A 15,496-nucleotide genomic window follows, 5' to 3' on the forward strand; every position below is an offset into this window, starting at 1 on the left:
AAAAAAAAAAATGGGTGGGAAGGAAGGCCATGATCAGAGGTAGGCCCGGACCACGAAGCTGATGGCAGTACCCATCCATAGCACTGGGTGCTTGGGTAGACACTGTGGCATGTGATGCATGAAGGCCACATGGAAACCGAAGAGCTTGGCCATGGAGGCCACAATCTTGGATCAGAGTCCACTGAATGTTCAGAGGGGCCAGGATGCATGAAAGTGCAAGCAGACAGAGGGTTATGTCATTGGCCTAAGCACAGGTAGAAGGGAGTCTTATGTAGGGGCCAGGTCCTAGCGAGGGACTTAGCCAAACTGGAACTTGTAGAGCCTAGGAGGGGCCTCTGTGGGCCACCTTGCCAGGCCTCTCCTGGCTCTGTGGGGCTTATCCTCCAGCAGGTGGTACTGCAGGGGTTTGGGCCACAGGTCCTCTTTAATAATCTGGGCAACCTTGTCAGCCTCTGGGAGGCTGTGCTGCGAGAACCAGGTGAAGAAGCTGCAGACAGTGTCCCGGTGTACCAGAACAGGGCGTGCCTGGCCCGGGTGCCCTCGGATTCGAGTTCCAACTGACACCACCGGTCCTAAGGATCTGCACTCATACTCCTTCATGAGCACCTTGTTCCGGAAGTAGGGGTTGTTCCAAAAGCGGAACTTGAACTTGCATTGGGCCCTGGTGTTCCTGAGCTCCCTCACCTCCAAATGCATCAGGTGGCAGAGCATGTCTTCATCACGAGTTATGATCATGGCTAACAGCTGCGGGTGGTTCAGAAAGGCGGTGACCCAGAAGCCAGGAATATTCCGGACGACGAAACTCCTAGGGGCCAGGTGCAGACGGCGGATGCGCCCAAACCTGCGCTGCAGCCGCAGGTAGGCCCTGTCTGCCTGGGCACTCCCAGCCTCCAGCTCCCACTGGATGGCCTCCAGCGGGTCCACCGCTGGCCCATCCAGGTTTAGGGGCCCCGGGCCCTGCTGCGCCGCGGCTCCCACCTCCAGCTCTTCCTCCTCCCACACCCCCCCCAGCTCCCCCCCTCCAACTCCTCCCCGAGCTGCGGCTTCTCCACCCCTCCGCCTCTTCCATGAAGATGGCGCCCTGCCCAGTCGTCACTTCCTCGGCCTTCCCGCCACCTCCCGCCCGCGCCCCCCGCCCCCTGGCGCCGCAGGTCTCTGGGGCCCCGGCCCGGGCCAGGCCGCTGCCCGGCGCCCCGGAAAAGGCGGGGCGGTCTCGGGGTGGGGGGGGGCCCGCGTGCCGCACCTTCGCGGACCCCAGCGGCGAGGTCGGGTGGCGGGTGCGTGGCGGCTCCAGGCACACCCCCCCCCCCCCCGCCCCCTCGGCCGCCATCACCTGCGGGAGCCTCTGGCCTGGAGGGACTCAGGGTGCATGGGCGACACTGCGGGTCCCGCCAGAGGGACGGCGCGGCGCGGCGCGAGGTGGAGAGGCGCGGTCTCCTAGGGGCGCGCTCCGCCCCTCGCGCCCCATTTCGGGGTGTGATTCGCAGGGGTGCCCAGGCTGCGGGGGACGAGGGGCCTGCCAGCCTGGCGGAGTGGCAGGGGGCTGCCTGGTGGGAATGCGACCGCGAGCGCCAGACATAACTGGCCCCAGATTAGGAGGGCGCTGGAGGTGGAAGTGGGGTGAAGTGCAGGGGTGTACCAAGCAAGGAGCAGCTCAGAGCGGGCACCAAGGATCAGGCATAACTCCGGTCACGGACAGATAGAACTTTCCAAGAACTTTCCATCACAGCCACCACACCAAGCGATTACTCTTCCCCCCATCTGCAGTGGGCAGTGGGGGCCGCCGGGCGCCCGCACTCGACTGTGGTTTGGGGGGGGCTGTCGGAAACTAGTAGCTTTGCACAGGATAAACTACAACAGCATATGCAGAACAGGCTAACCAGACTCAAACTGGGAGCCGCAGATGATCGTAGTTGATTGGCACAGGGAGGTGCTGGAAGTATTTATACAGAGAAAGGAAGAAACAAACTTGGAGTATAAGGATCTTGGGCAAGGGAATGTCTCAAACGCTGTGAACCTGGAGCGAACTGCCACCGGTATGTAGGAACTGTATCCTCCTGGGCTTGTAGACAGAAAGGTGGACACTTCCTCCCTGTCCTAGGCCCAGGCTACCTTTGCTCTATACCAGACATTTCACCAGTGTGAACTCCAGTCTGAATTACAGGGAATGTGCTTGGATAGGATGAGCCTGGATGAAGCAGCCATGCAGCCCTGCAAATGCATCTGTGCTCCTGTGGTCTTGGCTCCCAAACTTGTGGCCTATGGAGGTCAGCACACCTAATGCCCCCTCTGCCTGGAAGTCCCGGCCACCTCCTCCAGAGAGCCTTCAGCCTACTCCTGCCCAGTGAACAAGATCACTCTGAGCTCTTGGACCCACTGTGAGGTGGGTTCCCTTGGGGCCCTGGCCAGGGATCTGAACGCACTGGGGTCAACACTGAACGTTTATGAAGTAGATGGAAGGCCAAAGAGATGAAGGGCCAGCACGCTGCCTTTGTACACAAAACACCTGTTACACACATTAACACTTGTTACTGTCCCACGGACTCCTGGACTGGACTCAGGAGTGACTTACACTGCGTGGCTATGGACACTGGCTCTAGACCACAGAAAAGCAAACTCAGTCTTAGCCCTGGGCGGGAGGATCTCAGGAAGAGCTACAGGGCCCAGGATGGTGATGACCACCTTTGTTAGAGACTGGCCAAGCGGCAAAGTCAGAAGCTATGTCAGTCTCCCAACAGTTTGTTTGAACCCAGTGGGTAGGCCCAAGTGTGAGCAAGGTCAGGTCCTAGCTGTCACTTCCCAGCTGTGCCCCCTGGGCAATGGATGGCATGTCTTTTCTTGGGACAACCAGCATTCGTTCCCCACCCTAACTGTAGCCTGTTTCCTTTGAGAAACCACTCCTTCTGTTTCACTCAGCCTTGTCATCGCTGGCTGGTTTGGGGGAGGGCACAGAGCCCTATCAAGGCCAGTGAGACAGGAGATGCCTCGTGGGGCTTTGTGAATACAAGAACTCCTCTCTCCTTTCTCTTCCTGGTCAGCACTGTGTGAGGATGACAGGGATGGAATCATGGCAGCAATCTACTTCTACACAAAGGGATGAGCCACTTTGTAGGGCCTGAGGATAAGTCACAGCTACAGAAGATAGGGCCAAGAGACACAGGAATGCTAAGGCCAACCATGTCTGAGTGGCTGAACTAATTCTAAAAACTGTGCTACATCTGGCATTTTTAGTTATGTGAAATTTCATTAAGCCAATTTGATCTTTCTGACCCTTGCATCCAAGTTTAAGTGATAGTATGATGCCGCTTACCTCAAAGACATCCCATTAAGATCTTTAATTTTAAAGTACAAAGTTTGTAGGTGCTAATGTGAAGGGTTGTTACCGTCTACCCTACACTCACCATCCCCTTGGAGGCTAGAGATGTCTGGAGTTTCTGGTTTCCCAGGCTCTCTCCAACCCTTTCCCAATCAGACAGGTTCACAACTTCCAAACACATCATTCAGAAGTTTTTAATAAACAACTTCATTATAAAAACTTTTTTTGAAAATGTAATTCTGTAAAACATTGAAAAATCTACTTTAACAAAGATACGCCCTGTGCATTTTCTAATGGCACTTATACTTTACAATTAAAAACCTTGTTTTATATAAAGCCAAAAATACTCCAAGAGGTTATTCACTGTGTTTACAAAGTGCTAGAAGGCTTTTGTCTTGTATTTTTCTCTCTTTAAATAATCTGGCATTATGAAAGAGTGGCCCCAAAGCCTTGATCACTGGGAGGGAGGGAGGCGAATGAGAAGTGGTGTTTCAGGAGTTCTGGTGCCAAGTAGTCAGAGGTGGAGGGGGCAGCTACGAAGTGAGCATGCATCTGAAGAAACTAGGCTGGGATACTTCTTCCAAACCCCTCCACAGAGGCACTACATCATCATGGTGAATCCTTCTCCTGTTAGAACCAGAACACCCCTTCCCTTGCTGCAGACCCTACTCCAGTGGTGAAGGTCATAGCCAATTCCTTCCACAGCAGGTTCAGAGCTCCAGGAGAGGCCAGGGTGGGGTCCCAGAGGAATCTGGACTTTTCTGGCCAACACCTGCCTAAGGCAAAGTTTTTTATTACATAAATATCCTTGTTAAAAAGCAAAATATTGATCCTGTACAATATAAACTGTTAAAAAAATCGTGCTTAAAAACAGCTCCTAGATAAGAGGGGAGGTAGAGGGAATGGGGAAAACAGCTACCAAAAAGAAGGGGGGCAGGGATTCAGACTACTAGGGGAAGTTTAGGGCAGTGGAAGAATTTCAACTTAGGACAATATCTACGAGCAAAAAAGTAATCACACCTGCTTCCCGGATTTCCATTAAATGCCATTTGTAAAAGGTTGGGGGGTAAACTCATTGGTGCTCCTTTTCCCACCTCTTCCCTCTTTAAGATGTGCACAGATCCTTGGAGCTGACACAGCTGGGTAGATCATCCCCTGGCCCCCAGGACTGCACTCAGCCTTGACCAGCTATATGCAGGATGGGAGGTGCCTGCCCCGTCGTTCAGGGCGGCTCATCGCTGAAGCTGGAGGAGGTGGTTGGGAAAGGGGGCATCGCCCCTTTTTCCTGGTCCCTGTTTGGTCTCTGCCACATGCCATGGCTCCTGTCCTGGGCAGACACCCCTCAGGCTCTCATGGCCTCAGTAAAGGTACTGAAGTGGGTTTGGTACTGAGTGCAGGATAAAGCTATTCTTATCCTTCAAACAACCAGGCCAATAAGGCTTTTTTTTTTTTTTTTTCCTTCAAATTTGGGGAAGGGAAGATTAAGAAACGGCTGGGTGGCTATGGTCCAAGAAAAGGTGAAGGCAGATATTCCTATGTACCAGCAAAGTTCACAGTGATAGAGAAATTCCTTGTGTGGTGAGGGCACTGAAGGAAGAGGAAAGGAGGGTGGCAGGATGGAGGGGGAGGGAGGGGCAAGGCCCCAGTTACAAGGCTTTAAATAGTTGCTCTGCCTGTTCTAGGAGTTTCCCAACATCATTAATGGGGGAGAGAATTCAAGGAAGGGACAGGAAAGGACAGGCAGGGAAGAGTGGACTCCTCTAAGCCCGAGACTTTCTATTCTGTGGCCAGAGGCCCACCTGCCCCTATAAACGAGGGGTGCAGGGAAGGTGGCAGAGAGCAGGTGAAGGGCTGCTGGGTCTAGTGATGAAGAGCAGAGACGATAAGGAGAATGGGAGCACCGAGTCCTGCGTGGACCCTCACCACCATTCCCTGTAATACGAGTCCCAGTAACATGCACAGCATGCAGGAGGTGGCTGCGTACCAAGGGGGGACGCTTTTAAAAATAAACCTTAATTAGTCCCTGGGACTCACTGAAACTAGTTTTCAGAAGCAAATCACCTAGTCTGATTCTAACCTTGCCAGACATTTTTATATCTAGTTTTGTTTTTTTTTTTTAAAGGTATCCCAAGCTACCCTGCCTAAATCAAAACATGCTTATTCACTCCACATTGCTTCCAATCAAGGGCCAGGGAGCTACATTTTAAGGCTTTCACCTCAAAGAGTACTGGCCTGGGCTGAAGCAGAAGCCTGGGTCTTGGACCTGCTCAGTTCCTGATGATAAAGCAAAGTGATTTCTAGAAGGAAGGGGGAACAGGAGGACTGGGAGGAGGCTGAGGCAGTTCCTTGGTAGTTTGTCCTGAAACCCTAGTGGAGAAGCCAGCACGAGGCCCTGCGGAGAGGTGCCCACACACGACTGACCGCATCTGTAGGAGTTAACAGTAAAGAGGTAGAAGTGTGTTTCTGAATCAGAGTGGAGGTGTCTCATGAGGGTCCCACACTGGTGGTCCCTGAGCTGCCTCCCTCCCATGAGTGGGAAGAGCGAAGCCCATGCAGAACTGAGAAATGAAGCAGGGCTGGGGTTCGGCTGGGCAAGGGCTGTGTGGTCTGTGGCAGGGAGCCCCACAAGCCAGAAGAGAACCAATCATTTGTTGCAAGAAACCCTATTAAGTATTGGGGGCAAACTGCGGGGTGGGGGGAGCACAAGCGTAAGGTGGAATTCCTTTGATGGAGAGCAGAGAGGCCTAGGCACAGTGGCCCTGAGTCCATGGTAACTGTAAAGAGGTGGAGAGAGGGGGACACTGTGGAGAAGAGAAAAGGTTAGTATGGGAGCCAATGACGTACCCACAGGTTAGGACTCAACTGTCTGCCCAGCCCTAACTTCCTGAAAACTCTTCTTCCAACAATTCCACAACTTCCTGGAAAAGGGACAAGTAGGAGAGAGATGAATCAGGGTTTCACACCCTCTCCTTTGCTATCCACACCAGCTTAGAACCCGAGTCCCTCCTACTGAGACTAATGATAACAGTTCATGATGTCTGGGGTAGGGGTTGGGGAGTGGGGGCGATGGAAGCGGGCATGCCTTTCATGTCTTCCCCTCTCCAGTTCAAGGGGGGGGGGGGGGTCATGATGTACTTGGAGAAGAACAGAATTGCAGACCTGGGAGAAAACGGCTCCAGTCTTCTTGCCTGTCTCGCGGACACTGCCGAGGAAGGCAGGAACAGACACAGTCATGGAAGATGGCAGAGACTGAAGCAGTCCAAAGTCAGTTTATTTCCCCACAGGGGAAAAATGTGACCTCAAGTGAAGAGAAGTCAGCAAGACCCGACTCCGCCTTGTAAACAGGGCTCCAGTTAACACCAGGTACCAAATGGTTCCGGCTGGTGCCAACTGGAATGGACTGGTGGGAATGGATTCACGGCGTGTAAACAATGTTCACTGCAATCACTCTAAGGCTAACAGCTTGGCGAGGGAGGTGAATGGGGTGTCTGAGACGACTGTGTAAACGGTACCGCTGCCGGACAACACTGACTGGAAATGGAGGTGTCGGAACAGGAGGGACGGGGGTGGTGGGAAGAAGAGGCCCTCTCTCCTGCCCACTGGCTGGAAGCAGGCGACGGAGCCAAATGACCCTCTCTCTGCAGCAGGGCCTGACCAACTGCTGTGGGGTCTGCAGGTTGGGACCAGGAGGCGGGCTTCTTGGGCTATTTCTCTCAAGGTCATCCAAAGTGAAAGCCCTCTGTCTCTCCAAGAGACCGCCTCCTTCTCCAAAGAGAAGGAGGTTCTGATGCTTTGGAGGGGGAGAGGTTAGCTAAGTGTGGCTCCCGATTCAGATCAAAAAAGTAAAAGTAAAAATACCTGAAGTTCTATGGTATGAGATCTTTTCATGAGGCTGGGGCTCAGGGCTCCTCCTGGAACTGATCCTGGAGCCTGAACCCCCAAACCAAGTGCTCCATACAGATACTGGAATTTTTTCTTTTTGAACCCAGCTCTGAAAGCTCAGCTGCCTTCATGGGGGATGCAGATAGGGTGGGTACAGAGGCTCCCTGACAGAGCCTAAGACTGGACTGAGGGCCTCCTTGGGGGCTACTGGAATGCCTGGTGGAAACGAGGCAGGGTGGTGGTGCTCAGGCCAGAGGTGAAGACAGGAGGCAAGGAGTGCAGAGGTCCAAAGTTCAGTGGTCCCCCAGCTCCTGGGGAATCTTGAGGCTGAGCTTGCAAAGTGGTGAGCAAGGGCTGCGCCTCGGCCTGGGAGTAGCCCATGACCAGGCCTCCTGTGGCCCCAGGCGGGTTACACGGGGGGAGGTTGAGTGGAAGAAAGCCCAGTAAGTGGGAGAAGTCCACATTAGCAGCGCAGAGGGCCTCGGAGAGGTTGGCGGGGCTCTTGGTGAGCAGTGCTTCATCTAGGAGGGCCGCAGCTGCCGCCGGCTGAGGTGAGGCGGGCTGGGGTTCAGTGGACGAGAGAGACAGGCTTCCAGGAAGCTCCGCCAGAAAACTATCCACCTCCACTTTGGGCAATTTGTCAGGCAAGTATGAGGTAGATCCAAGCTGGTATTTTGGAGGAAGCTGAGCTGGGGAAGAGATAGGTGAGGATTCCAGAGGGTAGCTCATACCCATGGGCAGCGTGTTGTGCACCAGGGAGTGTGGCATGCCCGTGCTGGGCATGGTAGGGATGTGGGCGCCATACATGCCCATGGGCAACATGCCAGGGAAGGCCTTGGCCCCCATCACGTCCCGAGAGGCCATGCACAGCACAGGGCTCAGCTCTTCCTTCACACTGACTGTGGAGCTGCAGCTGAGTAGGCCTAACATGTCCACTGGCTCTGTCTTGATTTTGAGCAGCTCCTGCGAGTGGCTCTTCTTGACATGACGTGTCAGGTGGTCCTTGCGGCCAAACCGCTGGGCACAGTACTGGCATAGGAAGTCCTTCCGGCCTGTGTGCACCACGAGGTGCCGCCGCACATCCTTGCGAGTGTAGAACCGCCGGTCGCAGTGGTCACAGGGGTGCTTCTTCTCCTTGGCACCACCTGCTACTCGGCGTGAGTGGGCCTTCAGGTGCTCTAGCAGGGCCTGGGTACTCTCAAAGGTCTGCAGGCACACCTTACAGCTGAGGTCACCGCTGCTGGCGGCATGCATAGCCAGGTGGCGCCGGTAGCCTAGCTTCGTATTGTAATTCTTACCGCACTCAGAACAGTGAAGGGCCTCTTTGTTGGGGTCATGGGTCTGCAGGTGGTTCCGCAGATGGTCCTTGCGGTGAAACATCTTATCACAGTACATACACTGGTGGGGTTTCTGGGCTGAGTGGGTGGCCATGTGCCTGGGGGTAGGGATGGAGGATAGAGGAGAAAGAAAGAAGGGAGATCACAAGGGCTGGCCAGACAACAAAGCTGTCCACTGACGGAACTAGATACAAAAATTATGGTCAAGCCACGTGATGGAATGCAATGGGATACTGTGCCAGTCAGTGTCTAAATTCTATAGATATCCTCGCCCACCTGCAAAATCACATACGTACTCCTAGTCTTTGTGGCACTGTTTGTAGTAGTAAAAAGTCAGGAACAATCTAAATGTCCATTGGTGGGGGGGGCGCCTGGGTGGCCTGGGTGGCGTCTGCCTTTGGCTCAGGTCATGATCCCAGGGTCTTGGGATCGAGCCCCGCATCGGGCTCCCTGCTCGGCGGGAAGGTTGCTTCTCCCTCTCCCACTCCCCCCGGCTTGTGTTCCTTCTCTCACTGTGTCTCTCTCTGTCAAACAAATAAATAAAATCTTAAAAAAAAATTTTTTTTTTTAAATGTCCATCAATAGGGAACTGGTGAAATAAATTATGGTTAGTTCATGAAGACTCAACTTTTTAAAAAAAAAACAAGGCAGCTTTATATGTACCCTCAGGGAACAAGCTCTTAGGATATATGAAGTGGTAAAAAGCAATGGGACAGAACAGTGCAGGCAGAATGGTACTATGCATAGGAAAAAGAGGGAAAATGATGTATGTTTGCTTATATGCACTCAAAAAATATTTCTGGAAGGATATACAAGAAACTAACAACACTGGTTGCCCATGGGGAGAAGAGATAGGAAGCTTATGGGTGTGATGGAGAATTTCCATCATATACCTTTTGGTACCTTGTGAATTTTGTTTTATGTGCATGTATTTCCTTTTCAAAAAATTATATTTAAGGGGCACCTGGGTGGCTCAGTCATTAAGCGTCTGCCTTCCGGCTCAGGTCATGATCTCAGGGTCCTGGGATCGAGCCCCACATCAGGCTCCCTGCTCAGTGGGAAGCCTGCTTCTCCCTCTCCCACTCCCCCTGCTTGTGTTCCCTCTCTCGCTGTGTCTCTCTCTGTCAAATAAATAAAATCTTAAAAAAAAAAAAAATTTTTTTTTTAAATGACACAATAAAAGGAAAATGAAATATATCTAAACTTCCCAATCTAGAACAATCCCAAAATGTAAGGGGCTAAGTCAAAAAAGGAAGTTCAGTATAGTGTGTGTAATACAATCCCTTGTGAAAATAAAAAGGGAAGGGAGTACATGTTTCAATGTCTTAGCAAGGATACACAAGAAACTGACCCCACTGGACACCTCTGGGGAGGAAAATGGTAGCTTTCAGCATGAGGACAATTCATTTTTCACTGAGTGCCCATTTGTACCATTTAAAGTGTTTGCCATATAAGCCAGCAACACTTAAAAAAGTGTTCCCATGGTTTACCTGCTCCCTTCTGGAGGGACAACAGCTCAGAGTCCAGGAGTTACAATCCAGAGCTCCACAGGACATTCAGAATCAACTCAGTAAGACTTCAGGAACCCATATTTACCAGGCCCTGCGTGAGCTGTCATTAAGCTTGTTCTCCACAAGAGGCCAAAGCACAGGACAGCTCCACCCACCAGTCAGTAAGTGGCAGAGGCTGAATTTGAACACAATCCTTCCTGAAACCTGATTTCCCTTAGGTATGCTACCACTGCCCTCACTACAGCACCCGGTGATCCTTCCGACCTGGAAGGTATCAAACATAGCCATTACACTCATGCTGCGTGAGTGCCCACGCCTGAGGGTTACTGCGAGCCTCCTGGGACATAACAGACAGGATAACAAATGATAGGGAGGTGTGATGAGTGAGTCCATTTCCTCCATTTTACAAGTGAGGAACCTGAGGCCCTAAGCAGTTTGGTACCTCGCCTAAGCTCACACAGTGACTACAGCTGGAGTCAGGGCTCGTGCCCCCCAGAACAGGATCCTTCCCGCAGCCTCCCATGGACACCCAGATCGCACTAAGAAAGTCTAAGAGGATGACCCAACTGGAGTCCACCTAAGACACAGGAGCACACAGAATCAAAGCATTCCTGAGAACTACAGAACTGTCATGAGGACAATCCTGGTCACCCACTACCCTGTTACCTGTTTTAGTTCCTATCAACTGTTTTCCAGACAAAGAACTAAGGCGTTCTGTGGTCATCTTGTTCATGAATTTACTTGTTTGCTGTCTGTCCCCACTATTAAGATAGTGAACTCAAGAAGGGCCAGCACCCCCATCTGTCTGGCTCACTACTGCGTCCCTGGCACTGAACACTGTGCCTAGTATGTAGCAGGAGCTCAATAAATCATAGCTGGCTAGATGAATGGATGAAGGGGTGTGCATCGGGTAGTCTATCTCATTTGTAAAGGGCATGTTCCTGTTCCTCTGATGGAAAGGCAAGGATAAAATCTGAGCAGCGCCCCCCCACCCCCACCTTCCAAGCTGCTCTGCCGTATCTACGTTATACCAGGACTTTCACATTCCATTTCACTTTATGTAGGGCTCCTGCGCTTACAAGTTGCAGAACAGCCGCTGACCCAGAGGACACCAGGGATTCTACAGAGACAGAAGTAATCATGTGAGTAGCAGGCTGGTTCAGAAGAAGAGGCACTGCCACTCTGAGCCTCTACTTTAAAATTTACAGATTGGACCAGAGGGTCTCCTTTTCCTTCTAAAGTTCTAAGACTAATTCATAATTTCTGGCTAAGAGTCTCACCATTACCTGAGAAAGGTGGGGAAGGTAGTAATGACAAAATTGTTCAATCTGGTTTGTTTATGACCGTCTGATATTTCCCCATCAGAGTCTAGTGTCTGCATACAAATACCAGTATTAGCTTTTACTGAGTAAGTTCAAATGGTTGGCGTCCAGGGTACACTTATGGGCCAATTAACCTCTACTCTTCTATCACAGATAAAGCCTCATACTCAGTGAAGTCCCTCTGGCTTTGTCCTCTGGGACCCCCAGGGCAGGAAGAGGTATGGGAGTGTCACCTACCTATATAGCTTGTACTTGGAGGCAAAAGCCTTGCCACAGTGCAGCTGAGGGCAGCTATACGGTCTCTGCTCTGGATGGGGGAGGCTGTGAGGCCTCAGCTTCTCCCCATTTGAGAAGGGCGTCCCCGAGATTTCACATTGGCACTTCACTTGACTCTCCGCCTCCCGGCCCCGAGGCCTGGGAACTAGTTTCCAGCCCACTTCCTCCTCCTGCTTTGCATCTTGAATCCAGGGGGGGACGCTGGTGAAAAATGTGGTCATGGCAAGACTAATGGCGAAGGGCCATGTTATTCAGAAAGCCTCCCCATCAGCTCCACACGGGCTCTCTGCTCTGTCACGGCCTCCAACGCAGCCTTCAGAAAACAATCTCTTCACCTGAAACATCAGAACACCTGGGGTTAGGGAGCCCAATGCCATGAAAACATGGGCTCTGGAGGCAGACAGATCCCGTTCCAATCCCAGCCCTTCCACTTCAAAGCCATGTGAATTTCAGCCACTGACTTACTTCCCTGAGCTCTCCTTATTTACAAAATGGGCTTAATAATCTCCTAAATCATAAGAATAGTTTGAGGATTGAATGAGATGAAGAGAGAGTATTCAGCAGAAGGCTGGGCACCTAGTAAGCGCTTAATGGTAACTATTATTATAAGTACTACCTAGGCTAATAGTAAGCAAGATAATCTGAGGAAGTCAAAGCCCTAAACTCCAACTATTCTCTTCCAACTCCACTTTTATATTCTTTCCACTAAATTTAGAGCTAGCAGCTTCTCCTCCTCTTTACCCTACCTCCCCCTCACCCACTACTTTCCACAATTCTCCTCCTCATGGAGGTGCTAAAGAGCAATAAAATGCCCAAAAGGCAACAGGGAAGGAAGAAGACTTTGCTTAGGAATTTACACCCTGGGAAGTCAGCCCTGGAGCCAGACGGGTTTCTCAGCAGAGCATCAGTAAGAGGTTCTGCCTAAGGAGGCAACAGCAGATTCAGCATTTCCCCTAAACCAGTACTGGTCCCATCCTACCCGCCACCACCTCTCTGTGTGTCCCAGGCCATGCTTCTTTAGCAAAGCCTGTCCAACACCCAAGGTGCTGAGTGCCACCCCCCCTCCCCGAGCAGACCCTCATAGCACATATGCATTTCTCCATTATGAGCGGGTAGCATACTTGCATTAGAACTCCTCACCAAACTATTTGAAGGGTCGTATCACAGTTCTTTCATTTCCACACGTTTAGCATCTAGAAAAGGACTCTCAACTTTCTTTTAGATGGGTAAATTAGTCATTGAATGCAAGTTAATGCAAGGCTAACTTATGCTCAGAAAGTTCTAATTTAAACTGGGGTCACAGCCCTTCCAAAGTGGGGAGCCAATATCTTGAAGTCTGATCCTTTCTCTTGTTGAGGCAGGGGGAGGGTGTGAGAAGGGGGAAAACTGCAGCAAAGATGACAGAGCTTTTTTCCTGACATCAACTCAAAGGGAGAGGATGGGAGTTATTGTACGGACTCTCAAAAGGGGGACAACAGACCCCTATCACTCACAAACTCCTCACAGATTACCAACTGCAAAGCAACTTGCTACAACAGGGGGATTCCTTTTGAAGAGGTCATGCCAAAATCTGGTCATGAGGCTTTTCCATGTGAAGGGAGCAAAGGGGGTATCTGGGGATTGTCCACGAGAATCTGGGGATGGCTCCAACCGCACAAACAGCTGTGGGCCACAGAATGCTTGCTCAGCTCGTTAGCACCTGCTGCTTACAGTGACCATTCATCCAACAGACTGGCCGTGAACGAGATGATGGGATCAGCGGGTTCATGCCCCAGAGAGCTTTGCTCATCATTAACATGAGCTAAGTCCTGTTCAGGAACCATTCCTCTTGTTGAAGAAACATTGCAGTGTAATATGATAAACATTTCCCCATCACGAGTGGAGATTTGCCTAGAAAGATCGGCACAAAGGTGGCTGCATTTTGCATGAGTCATGTGCTGGGAAGGGGTAGGCAGCACTAAAAACTAGTCCCACTTGAGCCTTCAAGTATCGTGGCGTATTTGCCTGCTTCACTATAAATCTCAAAGGCCTCTGACGTCTGCCTTTCATGGTTTAAGTCCTTCCTTCTTCTCAAGGGTGGAATTACCTGTTTATAATGCCAGTGATTACTACGCACCTTGGAATTGGGTAGAGAGCAAGCACGAGTTTAAACATCTAGTTTGGAGGGAATTTCCCCTACCCTCAAAGTCAAATTCTGTTCCTCCCTGCTACCCAAAATCATGCACCTCAGCCCCTGGAAAGTTGGGAATGGCAGCCAGAGGAAAGCAAGTCGCATCACTTTGGCCGATGTGAGAGGGGAGCCTAGCCCTGGAAATTCCACAAAAACTCAGAAAGAGAACAGTACGTCCCCCACCTCCCACACGTCCACCTCTTCTGTTCTCCTGAACAAGCACAAACAAGACACAGCAGTTTAGTACGCTGCTTCTGAAAGCGTGAGTAATGGGCTTCTAGGAAAGAGGCCAGTGGTGGCTAAGGAGAGCTCACGAGGTTGTACTGACAGAACCAAAGGATGGAGGCAGCCATGTGCTTGCCTTGATCTGCGTTTAATGGGGCTATGACTTTAAAAGGAAACAGCCAGCACCCTGATCCTATTCCCCCCTTTTAAAAAGGCACAGTGGAAGTCCTTACCTATACTCACCAACAGCCTGCTGGATAACCAAAGCTGCCAGTGTTATCTTAGGAACCCTTTTGGGAATCTACTCTCTCTCCCTCTGTCCTTTGTCTGCAAACTCCTCTCCTCCAGGAAAATTCCTGGGCCTCTCTCCTTCAGACTTCTTCCTCGGCAAAACTGAAAGAATTCTGCTTCTCTTTCAAAGCTGCTCTTCTGGTCTCACACTCTAACCTTAACAACTGTAGAGTAGCTCACGGAACCTGTTCCCATAAAACAAACACAATCAATCCCTCCCAGTTACTGGTATAACTCGGTATATTTTCATCCAAAGATTCCTTCTGGCGCCTGATCTGAAGAGGGAGGCAGCGTGGAAAGAACCTTGGACTTGCTATCAGGAGAGCTGCCACTTACTGGCTGTGAAACCATGGGCAGGTTACTTTGTTTCTCTGAATCTCCTTTTCCTCAATTTCTAAACTAAAGATTTATTCTCCTTACCGACAATAGTCTCATGGAGGATGAAGTGTCTGATACAAAGTGTGTGAGTACATGCAGTGCCGTCTCCGAGGTCTACACTGTGTCTGCCTCTTTTCCGCACGGGGCCTGAGTAGTACTTCTTTTTTTTCCCCCTTTAATGTTACTTCTCAGGCCTCTGAGTGAGCTTCCTTCCCTTCACAACATCTCCCCAGAATGCAGCCTTCCCCTTTTCCCTCACAGTCAACCCACAGCACATCCCCTCTAACCAGTACCCCCTGCGCTCCCCTCCTCCACCACCACATCCTGGGCCACCGTTCTCTCACCTCAGGAATCTCTTCTATTACTAAGGCTCTGTACCCCAAACACAAATGCTTTCTAAAAACTCTCGAAGGCCCTCTCTGGAAACTGAAAGGAGACAAACTGCTCCCTAGTCTGTCCTGCTGTGTGCCATGATGCCTGCTGTCCTCTGACGAAACCATAGTTTGTATGGTGTTACATCATCTCTATAGAAACTGCGTTCTTTCTCCATTATTAGCCTGTTTCCTCATCTGTAAAGCTAAAAATACTTACCTCACAGACTTGTTGTGAGGATTATTTTAGTCAGGTATGCAAAGGGCACAGCATAGGGCTTGGCTTGCTCTAAGTACCCAACAAAAGGCAGCTATTATCTTTGTCTTTGTATTGAGTTGCACGTTTCTATCCCACCTTCTGCTGTGGCAGGAAATTCTCCCAACCCTCCCAAAACTGTGGAGAAGGAGCCCCCGCCA

At 51.1% G+C, this 15,496-nt stretch overlaps 2 protein-coding genes across 3 annotated transcripts in view; both read right to left on the bottom strand.

Moving 5' to 3' along the window:
• Positions 1-297: 297 nt before the first annotated feature.
• Positions 298-1,330, bottom strand: LOC116641942 (putative testis-specific Y-encoded-like protein 3). Its single transcript, XM_032419950.1, has 2 exons — positions 1,027-1,330; positions 298-986 (listed from the first exon to the last, which is right to left on the bottom strand). The coding sequence occupies exons 1-2, from the start codon at positions 1,328-1,330 to the stop codon at positions 298-300; spliced, it is 993 nt and encodes a 330-aa protein (XP_032275841.1).
• Positions 1,331-1,904: 574 nt separating this feature from the next.
• PLAGL2 (PLAG1 like zinc finger 2) overlaps positions 1,905-15,496 on the bottom strand; it is a 15,509-nt gene continuing 1,917 nt past the window's right edge. The window contains exons 2-3 of one of the 2 annotated variants that reach the window (XM_032419823.1): positions 11,606-11,979; positions 1,905-8,633 (exon numbers count right to left, since the gene is read on the bottom strand). In XM_032419823.1, coding sequence (XP_032275714.1) covers positions 7,403-8,633; positions 11,606-11,865 — 1,491 coding nt within the window. In that variant the 5' untranslated portion in view covers positions 11,866-11,979 and the 3' untranslated portion in view covers positions 1,905-7,402. Of the gene's footprint in view, positions 8,634-11,605; positions 11,997-15,496 lie in introns of both variants that reach the window. The other variant, XM_032419825.1, reaches the window with a different exon arrangement.

The sequence above is a fragment of the Phoca vitulina genome, unplaced genomic scaffold (genome assembly GCF_004348235.1).
Source record: "Phoca vitulina isolate PV1807 unplaced genomic scaffold, GSC_HSeal_1.0 scaffold22, whole genome shotgun sequence".
Lineage (NCBI taxonomy): Eukaryota > Metazoa > Chordata > Mammalia > Carnivora > Phocidae > Phoca > Phoca vitulina.